Below are 12,278 nucleotides of genomic sequence, written 5' to 3'. Positions count from 1 at the left end.
CTCTCACTTTCTAAAATAATATATATGAATATATATAAATCAAAACAAGTTTACTAACACAACATAGCTGTAGATGATATGAAACTAATCAAGCTGGCTGTAGAATGGTGTCAGGTTACCATGGTTACCTTTGGTTGTGCGACTGCGATTCTCAATTATTATTGTGATTTATTTCTTATTTATTAATATTTTATTTATTTCAAAGTATGTTTACTCCATCTAAAGCTAATGAAACACAGACTTGTGTTTTCTTTTGTAGTTCCTGGTTAATTATCCAACTCTACTGCTCCTGTCTGTAGTGTTACAGGTTCAGTTATTAATTTCACTCTTTTAGCATTTTGCTGGAATAAATCCCTGTGCGTTGAACAGAGTTTATTCACTTATGAGCTACAATACGAAGGTAAAATGTCTTGTAATTACTTGGCAACATAATGGCATACATATTCAAAATTGAACATACGTGTTAAAAGTTGGATTTTAAAATCATTTATTTACTTAATAAGCTTCTAACAATTGGTATTCAGATGTTTAATATTGACTGAAAAATCCTCAGAGAAGTCAGGAAATTTGAATCGGGAAAAGTCTCGAATTTTGAAATGGAAAATGTGGAGGAACCCTGTGTAATGCTTTTCTGGCACATTTTCTACACTGACAATAGCCAGAGGTAAACACTCAGTCTGTCTTTTTTTGCAAGACAAATGCTCAACTTTGAGTTGTTGAAAAACTCTACAACTCAGCCCGACTGTACATCTCTGAAGGTTTCCTGTCCTAACTCCCTGCTGACTAATCCTGTCCCTGCCTTCCTTCCCTCCCTGCCAGATCCTGCGCATCTGTACGAGGTACACCCCCGACCAGGACACCATGACCTTTTCGGATGGTCTGACCCTCAACCGGACGCAGATGCACAACGCTGGCTTCGGCCCGCTCACCGACTTGGTGTTCACTTTTGCCAACCAGCTGCTGCCCATCGAGATGGACGACACAGAGACAGGCCTCCTCAGCGCCATCTGTCTCATCTCCGGAGGTGAGCAAGCCGGGGCAGAGTGCTGGGCATTAGTGAAGGGAGGGCTGGGGGGGTCAGCAGGGAATAAACAAGGCCTTTGGGGATACAGCGGAGATGCTTCCAAGCCTCTGAGTACTGGCATGCATGTTTGGTTGACAGCTGAGTTGGAGTGCCAGTGAGAGACAAAGTAAAGAAGCTGGTGTTAGCAGTACTGTTGAAGTGTAAGGATCAATGACAGATGCTGACCTTCACCGCTAACCTTTAAAGCTTTTCAGTGTTGATGTTCGTTTGGTAGCTTTACAACAAGCTGAGGATGCCAGATAAGACATTAGAATGTTTTTAGGCAAAACTGTGTCTCAACCAAGCCCCCACCACAGCGACTTCCTGGTTGATCCGGTAAAGTAGTGCCATGTTAAACAGACAGTTTTCACAGCATTATTAAACCTGTTTAAGGCCTGGGAGAAAAGAACATTCTGGTCTGTATGTTTAGGCCATAACATATAAGTCATATTCACATTACTATAGATATTATTATAGTTACTGTAAGTGTGTCTGTCTCCGTCTTTGTGTCTGTCTTTCTCTCTCTCTGTCCATCTGTCCGTCTTTTCTCAATTTCTCTCTCCTTTTCTTCCTCCCCAACCGGTGCAGACAGATGTCCGTCCTCCACAGAGCTGGATCTGTCCCACGTTCCTGCCTGTTAAAGGGAAGGTTTTCATTGCCACCGTACTCTACGGGGGAATTGTTGGGTCTATGTTTATCATAGAGTGTGGTCTTTACCTAGTTTGTAAAGTGTCCTGAGATAACTTCTGTTATGATTTGGCACTATAAATAAAATTGAATTGAATTGAATTGAATTGAATTGAATAAACATTCAAACTATACTTGACTGCTCTCCATTCAACAAAGTCAGCCTGTATTGATTCCTCCAGATAAATATTGAGTGGAGCTGCAGTCCAGTTCGGGATGAGCGTAAGTCAGAATCCACAGAGTGTGAAACCAGGTGTATGTCACAGCTGCACCAGTTTGAACTGCCCTCCCAGAGGAAAGAAGCCTTCTCTGGTTGTTTTCCCCAGAGATACTTGAGGCACTACCTCCCTCATGTCAGACTACACATATTTACACACGCCTCTGTGCTCTTTACTGTGCGACCACCAGAAGTCCTCCCCTGTCCCTTCTCTCTCCTCCACCTTTCATTTTCATCACTGCTGGTGTTTCATTCAACAATATATACTTATAAACGCAATCCCCAGAGCCTTGGCAAATATTACAGGATCTTGCATAATCCACAGCAGTGAGACACCTCTGATTGCATCTGTAATCACAGACCTAAACCACAGGTCCAGCAGCTGCTGATCTCTGTGCACACACTGCCACCTTATGGCCTGATGATGTAGTGTGTGTGTGTGTGTGTGTGTGTGTGTGTGTGTGTGTGTGTGTGTGTGTGTGTGTGTGTGTGTGTGTGTGTGTGTGTGTGTGTGTGTGTGTGTGTGTGTGTGTGTGTGTGTTTTTTTGCGTGTGTGTGCGTGTGTGTGTTTGTGTGTGTGTGTGTGTGTGTGTGTGTGTGTGTGACAACAGGCACAATTTGACATGTAATCCTCAGTGTGTGACAGACTGTTCACACATAATATCTATATATATAATATATATAATATAATATATATCACATTTATACACATAATATTTATATATATAATATATATAACATTTATATATTACTATAGTAACACTTAAGGGCAGACATTACAGGTGGTTTGGAAAAAATTGTGAACCAATAGATATGATTGCGAAACTTCCCCAATTGATTACCTTCGTTAAGATAATTGTTGTTTATAATACAAGTTTTCTGAAATTTTTAAAGGTTTAAATATGCAAATAAGGCATTATGTAACTTTTGGCGAATATAAGAGAAATCTACAGACACAGATATGTAACATGTAGTAAAGAAACACCTAAATGTGTATTTTGGTTGTTTTCTTTTCACTAGTCTGAAAGAAGACTAGTTTTAGAAGCAAAATAACCCCAAATCCCAAGCCCCGTTTTTAGTGTCTCCCCTTAAAGATGATCACTGAGAGAACAAATGTATTTACCACGGTGCACTTATTGTTTTCAGTTAATCTATGTCTGAAAAAAGTGAAATATTCCCAACACAATTCATCAGATCAAAGGTGACTTCTTAGTTTATTTATTTTCACAAAAGGGACAAAGTATTTTGATGAACATTTTAAAAAAAGTGAGTGAATATACAGGATTATAGCCAAAGGCTAATTTCCATCCTTGGTTCCTGACGGGTAGATGGTCCCTAAATTATATATTTTTAAAAACATTATAGACATAATAGATAATAACAAACTACAATAGATCAGCAGCAGTGGACAAATTATCTCAACTAGTGACAAAAAGGTTTGATTTTCCAGAAGCCATATTTTAAGATGTTTGTAAAAAGAAGTAAAAGTAGATAGGTGTCGTATTGCACTAGGTATAGAGTTCCAGGTGTTGGTTGCTCAGTTATCTTCAGTTGGCTTGTTTTGTCCAGTCAACAGTCAAACACTCTAAAATGTTCATTTTAGAATCAAAGAGAAAAAGCAGCAAATCTCCAAATTTGAGAAGGTAGAACCAATCAACTATGACTGCACTACCACCAGGTCAGTCATTGATAATTTGGTTGAAATTAAACAAACTAAAACATTAGACAAATCAAGTCAGTCCCTTCCAAAATCTTTGGTAGAGTAAGGAAAGGGGTTTTACACTAAATACACTAAAAAGTGTAACTTTGGAAGAAGCCCTCTATATTTGATTAAGACTGCTGAAGACACACTATCTTCAGTTGAACTTGAGAATACACTTTTACACAGATATATTTCTTACATTGTAATTGTTGATTTTTTGAATAAACAGGAGGAACAATGATAGCAACAGAAAACTCCTTTAATGAACATGTGAATAGTGTCTCAGACAGATTAGAAACAATGTGAACCTATAACTTTTATTCTACTTTCCAAAGATTACAAAAATGTCAACCTTGTAAGTTCTGTATAAAATGTACTACGAGACATCTACTTCACTCCAATAGAATGGTGCAGCCATAATGGGTTTTAGCATTTCTCTATGTTGCACAGTCTGTGTTTTTTGTATGCATTTTTTAAATCCATCTTATGATAAAAAATCTTTCTGTACAGAGACACTGTACACTGAGTCTATGTTTTGTTATTTTATTTGTTGCAAAAGACTGATACAAAATGGAGTTACCAGTGGCCAGGGATGCATTCTATTAAAAGTCAAAGCCTATATTAATCATGTGGGTGCAATGGAAAGCACTTGTCCCAAACAGGACTCATGAATAAATGAATGCTATCATTTTGCTGCCTAAAGCACAATCACTACTGTCTAATCTTCGTACATCCTTTGTTTTGCGATCATTGGGCCTCCCTACCATCCCTGATTCCAAGCTGTTCAGTCACCTGCCACAATCTTTTACTTGTGCATCTCTGCATTCTTTACTGTGTTTGTGTATGAAGTGAATCAACTCATCAGATGCCATTTTGGATGATGACGTTTGCATGTACAGTTGCCAAGTGGTCAAACAACTCTCTAAAGGCTTTTGACAGATGCGAAAAAATGCATGAAATGGATCATTCTCTGAAAACTTTAATGACAGACAAAAGTTTCAGAGTTTTTGTGCAAACATGATTAACACAACGGGAGGTCAAAAGACGCCGGTGCAGACCCAGGGGTGTCTCAAAGTTATCCCGGAGGGATAACCAAAAAAATAGCAATAGATTGTGTTATGGAAATTAATTTCTTCAATAAAGATCAACAAACAGGATCAGTTTTTTCTCCGTGGTTTATTTTGACAAAGTATTTTCCTCTGCAGACAAAAATATGTTCACCCGTGCTTCCTCACAAGGCTCAGAGTTTATGACCCCGATCCCACTGGTGCTCAGCCTTTTAGAGGAGGAGACACCCCATCCAGACAGACAGGGTCACAAGGTAATAGATAGAACGAGCTAAGCCTTGGTTGGGTGACGTCTTGAGACCAAATAAAAAATGTCTTAGACATTACAATCCTTCTCTGAACTTCTCTCATCACAAGGTCTCTAAAACAGGGTCTACATAGGCCATAAAAACAGTCATGAGTTATCTGCAAGAAACAGGATGTATTGAAGCACAGATATGCCGTTATACCATCATGAGGCAGTTATTTACGTTATCCATTAAGCACAAACAAGCTATGTACTAGTCATACTATAAGGTTAAACAGAGGAGACACTACACTGCGTCTGACCTGACAAAACTATGATTATGAATTACAAATATCCAAAATTCCCACATCAATAGGAAAGGGGGAAAAATGTGAAAATGTATAAAGCCACTACAGGCTTCCTTAAGGGAATAAAGCACTAAGATGATAAATTCATTCATTCATTCACCGCTGCCAAGCAGCTGACACAAAACCAAACTAGTCCAGGAGACCCAGAAATCACAAAACTAAAGGCAAAGACTGCCCAGGAGATCTTTGATAAACAAAAAGGCTGGAGACACAACAAACTCTGCAGCGCCCCTACTATCCACTAGAAAACATGCTATGGACAACAAATACACACAAACTTCTGAGATAGTGTTTGTAGCTACACAACAGGGAGACACTCTTACTACTTCTGATAGTGAGATAATGAGTCAGCAAAGAGCACTATGAAGACTCCCCACACCTGGCCTTAATCAAAGCCAATCAGTGCCACACACACCTGAGTGAGTTGCAATATCTATATACAGTATATCCAGAAATCTTGCACACAGTGGCAACGAAAACCTTTCTTTTAACAGGTAGGAGCGTCTGACTTTAAGTGCTTCAGTTCTCAAATCTCAGCAAATACTTTCATGAGTATAGTGACAAGGCAATTTCAGGGAGGTGAGGGGGGTGCCATCCCTTGCGTTAGCAAAATGACAAAAGTGCAGGGCAAAGGGGTGGTTTAGTTGGATATGTTGGTTTAGTCTGCGTAATTGATCGTTTATCTGAATGAGGTTTGTGACAATTGGTACAATACATGGCCCCGACCATGGCTCTGAAATATCAGTAGCCTGCTCTATTGATAAATCCATGGCACTGTTGGTGGTGCTGTAATCTCTATAGACTGTGGAAGCGTCTGGTTAAGATTCCAATGGCTGAATATGATGTACTGTGTAATGAAATCAGATAAAAGCTATAAACATGATGAATTCTCAAGGACTCTGAGAAATCAAAAGAGAAAGGTCGGCTAAAAAGTCCAAAACATTTATTGATGGAGGATTTGAGTCAGCCTCTATTCAGAGCAGAGACACTGGTGCATTCGACCACTGAGATATCCCAATAATCATTGTGTGCAGAAATGTGCTCTGTTAATAGATGCGTCACTTTAAATCCAACGTCTTTTGATTACTTTTGATGCAGTTAGATTTTGTTTCCCTGCTGTTTGAGGCTTTAAACCTGTTACGTTATCTGAGCTAAACACTACGGCTCAAAGGAGAGGATTCAAATTGGTTTTCTGCTCAAGTTATCTCTTTGTAACCATCTCTACAGGCTTTCCTCTGCAGCAAATGAGTTGACATAATGAGATAGATGCTTCCTTCTTAGTCAAACCCGGCTTCATGCTGTGATACATGCATTAGCCTCTAGCTTGTCTACATCAGATAAAGATAAGACATGGATTTATCATAGCTGAGCCTTAAGTCTGACTTGATTTGTGTGGGTGTGTGTGTGTGTGTGTGTGTGTATGTGTGTGTGTGTGCATGCATGCATGTGTGTCTGTGTCAGACCGTCAGGACCTGGAAGAGCCCTCCAAGGTGGACCAGCTGCAGGAGCCGCTCCTGGAAGCTCTGAAGATCTACGTGAGGAAGCGCCGGCCCAGCAAACCGCACATGTTCCCCAAAACCCTGATGAAGATCACAGATCTACGCAGCATCAGCGCTAAAGGTAGGAAGGATATCGAATTGTAGTTATGTTAGATAATCGCAATCAAAATATTACAGTAGTAGGAGGGCAGTCCAGGTCACTCGCTTTGGAGACAAAGCAAGTAAGAGGCACTTACTGTATTCCTCGAAAACTGATCCAGAATCTGAAAATAAATTGATTTAAGATGCAGATTATCAGTTTTCAAAGTCTTAGTTATTTCTCAACTTAAGCTGCTATGTTCACAAGCTGGTGTACCAGATGTTTTCTAACACAGTTCTTTTTGCTGCTCTGTGAGTCATCTGTAATTGGGATGCCTGAAATAGCTGCTCCCACTGTGCAGCAGTAGGATGACGTGGGACAGTGGGGGATTCAGATGCTGATAGACAATCCAATAAGTGCTGAATTTGATGCACACTGAGGCATATCAGGATTTGTATAGTCCCGTCCGGCCACAATGGTGGCTTGAACATCACAATTCTTTGGCCTGACATCGTCACACTATGCCTGATGTCTGGAATTCATAATTTTTACGGTTCAGAGCAAAATTTCTATGGATGCAATCAGATATACATGCAACCAATCAGAGTCATGAAACATGACCTTCAACTTGTCAGAGCAACGAAATGTGACCTACAACCAATCACAGCAACGAAACATGACCGACAACCAATCACAGCAACGAAAAGTGACCTACAACCAATCACAGCAACGAAACGTGACCTAAAACCAATCACAGCAACAAAATGTAACCTACAACCAATCACAGCAACAAAACGTGACCTACAACCAATCACAGCAACAAAACGTGACCGACAACCAATCACAGCAAAAAAACGTGACCGACAACCAATCACAGCAACAAAATCTGACCGATAACCAATCACAGCAACGAAACGTGACCTACAACCAATCACAGCAACAAAAACGTGACCGACAACCAATCACAGCAACGACAGTGACCTACAACCAATCACAGCAACGAAACATGACCTACAACCAATCACAGCAACAAAACAACGTAGCGTTAAGTGACACATGCAGTTGCCGTTTGATCTATTTGGAAGCAGGAAACAGAAGTTTGATCCTTAGTTGTTCAGCGCTGCCTACTTTCAGAGTTTGATCGGAGTTTCATGAGCCTGGTAAATTGGTAAGAACGAAAGTTACATTCAGGCACTAGATTCTAGAATTAAACTCCTCTTTCAGTTATCGGTTGTGACTGGCTGTCAGAGCTCGAGTTGTTTGGCAGATTTCTTTGGTTCCCTAACAATTCTTCTACAAACTGTGTATTATCCTCCTGTCAGTCTACAAGCAGCAAACATCACGGCCGAATAGGGAAACTACTAGTGTCTCAAGCTGCAGTTCGGCTAATGGCCACTAGTTGCTGGCTCCAAGAACATGCTCCAACTCCTATCGTGAAATATAATATCAGTTTGCTACTTAGAAAATAAATTAAAGTCTTCACTTCTTCTTATGTGTGTCTTGCATTATCAACATATTAAGACCTTATTAGGTATATTAGGCTGAATGTATTTCTGTGATGTACACTTACTACCTTCCTCTAGCATCAAACAACAAACAAAGAAGGTTAGCGAGTAGCTGGAGAAGGAATTGGAACATCAGAACAGTTAACGAGCCAGATATGTTTCTCAGCAGTTGAAGACCAAAACAGAGCCAAAAGGACATGTATTCATCAGGTGGCAAGAAATGCAACTCTACATTAATGCTAAAGGCCTCAGTATGCTTCAAACAAACTAAGGTGAACAGTATGTCGTGAGCGTGGCAAATATATAAAGCCGTTATATTTCAGATGTAGAGATGAGGGTTCCAGTTGTTGTGGTTGTCTTCTCTGACCCTAAGTGGCTCAAAAAAATCAGCAGACACAGCATACAATCTATTATTACACATAACAAGGGGCAGGAAAAGTGAACACATTACCTCACTCTGAACTTCTCTGACTGCCTGTAAACCCCTATTGATTTGAACTCTCTGTAGCAACTTTTAAATCACATTCTGGACTCGCTCAAAGTGCTGAGCCTTTTACCCCGTATGAGCCGGGGTTTACTGTGAGATCCTCAAAGGCACTCCTGCCCCACCACAGACCTGGGCCTCTTGACTTTGAAATGGCACACCTAAAGAAGTTATTGTGGAAGTCCCAATACTTTATCCCTTTTGTATTTTTCTTTAAATCTCATCTTTTAAACTTGCATGTAATGTTGCATGGTTTTATCTAGTTGCATTACCAGCTAACTGCTTTTATTTGTCTGCTGATCCAGTGTTTTTTTCTAGTATAATTTCTTTTGGGTTTTACTCCTTTGTCTTATTTTATATTCTTTATCTAGTGACCCCTAAAGCTGCTTAACTGTGCTTTTAAAGTGCACTACATAATGAAATTACTGATGTAAAGTAGAGTTTCCTGCAGTTGAACATTATTTTACACAAGGTGTCTCATGTTGATTTTACTCAGTAGTGTATAAAGCCACCGATAAAATTGCCTAATTGTGTCTTTAAAGATCGAAGATCTCAAATCTCGTTGGTGGAACCTATTGTTTGTTTTTCTCACTTCCCAGAGATCCAAACAGTTTTGCCTGTTTGACGTCAGTCATTTGGCAGTTGGTACCTGGGGTGTTTACTTGCAATGCTAGCAGAGACTGGATAAAAACAGTACGCTGCTTCTCACACGTGAGTTGAAGGGCAAGTCTGTTGGGTAAGCTCTGCCTACCCTCTCTCGCGGACCAACCACTGCTGGGTGATGGAAAACATGTCACCAGAGATTGTTTAGAAGCGAGACATTTCATCTTCCAGTAATTTCCTAGTCCTTGATTTAGCACCCTAATGTGACGGCTAGGACACTACACCTATTGGCGGCTCGAATTCCATGTAAACAGAGTTGATGCATCTTGGCAGCACAGACGTGACTTGGGTGGAGGTGTCGATGACGTTAACTACTGTGCGACCCACAGCCGGGAGTTTTAAAAGCAGAAAACAGCTGATCACAGGAACGAGAGAGAGCAAAATATCAACTGTTGTGATGAGCAACAGGAAAGCCTGGTAAATGCCGACCATCATGGCAAAGAAAGTCCTGAATGATCAGATCACAGGGCTAACTTCTTCTGACACTTATGATGTCCATCACTGTGCGCACAAATCTGTGCTTCATGGCACGTAACATGTTGACGCCTATCCCAGAAAGTGTCTTTTGGGAAAGGAGGAATATTACGCATATGTGACGCATTTTCTATACAAAAATCCCTTCTGTCACATGTGTTATTCCACTTCCCCGCCTCTTGAGGAGACTAACAGCAGGTTCTGAATGTATTGATTCCAATGGGAGAAGTGAGTGTAAACACAGATTATGATATTTCCCTTAGCCCCATAGCCACTGAAGTAAATATTGGACACTAAAATGGCATTTTCCAGAAGGACCTGTCAGGAGAAAATGAACTTTGTTTGAGACCTGTTTCTATCTCAGCAGCAAATTCTCATGATATCTGGGAACACAGCTAACCTAACGTCAACTAACGTTTCTGAACGCCTCAGATGATTGAGATAACTCAGACAACTCGTTTTTTATTTGTCACTTTTTTGCACCCCATTAGGTAACAGGAGCTCTATACCATTTCATTCCATCTTTCGTGACACTAACGTGCGCCAATTGGGATTTTTCCTGGGAATGTCAGGAGATTTTTTAAACTACTATTTTTCAACGTCAAGATTAAACTTTCACATTCCAAATTTTAGTCCTCATATTTCCACCCCATCATTGTCTTGCAGGAGCAGAGCGAGTCATCTCCCTGAAGATGGAGATCCCGGGTTCCATGCCACCGCTCATCCAGGAGATGCTGGAGAACTCGGAGGGCCAGGATGGCCAAAGCAGCAGCAGCAGCAGCAGTAGCACTAGCAGCAGCAGCAGCAGCAGCAGCAGCAGCAGCAGCAGCAGCAGCAGCAGCAGCAGCAGCAGCACTAGCAGCACTGGCAGCAGCACTTCAGCTGAGCAGGTGGCCAGCCCCAGCAGTAAGGGCAGCAACAATGAGGAAGCCGCTGACGCTGAGTCGCCAGAGGCGTTGGACACAGAGGAGACTACGGCCACACCGCCCAGCGAGGAGCCCTAGGAGGCTCTCTCTGATTCCTTATCCTATTCCTTTGCACAAAAAAGGAACAGCCAGGCGCCGACCCCTATTAGCCCTGTATCGCGACTCCTTTGCTTGGTATTACGTTATCTTTATATCCTCGTCCTATTTTTCTCCCCGATTCCCCTAAAATTTGCTCCTTAAAAAGAAAACGTCAACACGGAGGCCTCAAAGGATCAGTACTTTGTGTATAATTCTGAATTGAGCTGTTATTTGGCGTGGTGTCTCTGTGACAGGAACTGTGACAGGAAGGGCGTGGCCCTCACAAAACCACCAGAGATGATACTGCTCAGGTCTCCTGTGTAAATTCTTATCTGCATGACGGGAGTTTGATAAGTGGTTTTACTCTCTCTCTCTCTCTCTCTCTCTCTCTCTCTCTCTCTGTCTCTCTCTCTCTCTCTCTCTCTCTCTCTCTCTCTCTCTCTCTCTCTCTCTCCCTCTCTCTCTCTGTGTCTCTCTCTCTGTCCTTGTCTCTTCTCATCCCTCGTATTGTTGGCATACGTACATTGTACATACCATTGTATGGTTAGATCTCTGTTTCTATGATGAATTTTGTGGTGCTTTTTTCATTGTCTTAAATATTATCTTTGAGGTGATACGATCAAGGTTTAAAGCGGGACTAATTGTAAGTCCTTCAAAAAGTTATCTAGAATGTTATTGCATATAGACATTATGGAAGTCTAATATTTTATATTTGTTCCTATATTTAAAACTGTTTTTTGTCTTTTATAACACTTATTGGTTCATGTCTCTACATGAATGAGTGTACATCCACACCGCCAGAATGCAAAGCTTCTCTTCATATCGACAGCCGAGTCTGTTCAACAGTTTCCTCAAAGGAGAGAAGCACAACAGCAGAAGCCTTCGATGCACACTCATCAGATTGGCGGCGTCTGTTTAAAGTCTCAGTCTCGACATGAATCACAGAGAGCGAACAAGATTAGATTTAGAATAAGCCAGTCTGTGAAATCAGCTCATCTGGTGGCTGTTCTCACTAAATCAGTTTACCTCAATGTCAAAACAAATCGGGAAAACGAGGTTGCTGATAGATTCCAGAGACTTTTCTGTAAAGGGCTGTGATCACATAGGACACCTTTTATATCCATTTGCCTGTTCACCTGTACTTCAGCAGGACCGAGATTCCACTTTAACTTGCACTTTATTATCATCATCTGGTCAGTGAAGAGGTTTAACAAGCCAATGTTGTGCCACAATTTGTTTC

At 41.0% G+C, this 12,278-nt stretch overlaps 1 protein-coding gene across 1 annotated transcript in view; it reads left to right on the top strand.

Moving 5' to 3' along the window:
• LOC310955913 (retinoic acid receptor beta-like) overlaps positions 1 to 11,038 on the top strand; it is a gene marked incomplete at both ends in the record, with an annotated part of 104,129 nt that extends 93,091 nt beyond the window's left edge. Inside the window, 4 exons of the mRNA XM_083925994.1 lie at positions 820 to 1,024; positions 6,792 to 6,950; positions 10,701 to 10,817; positions 10,899 to 11,038. Of these exons, the coding sequence (XP_083782120.1) occupies positions 820 to 1,024; positions 6,792 to 6,950; positions 10,701 to 10,817; positions 10,899 to 11,038 (621 nt within the window). The remainder of the gene's footprint in view (positions 1 to 819; positions 1,025 to 6,791; positions 6,951 to 10,700; positions 10,818 to 10,898) is intronic.
• Between the last annotated feature and the right edge of the window lie 1,240 nt (positions 11,039 to 12,278).

The sequence above is a fragment of the Echiichthys vipera genome (genome assembly GCF_963691815.1).
Source record: "Echiichthys vipera genome assembly, chromosome: 13".
Classification (NCBI taxonomy): Eukaryota; Metazoa; Chordata; class Actinopteri; order Perciformes; family Trachinidae; genus Echiichthys; species Echiichthys vipera.
The sequence above is the reverse complement of the archived record's forward strand: the minus strand, read 5'-3'. Positions and strand labels throughout refer to the sequence as shown.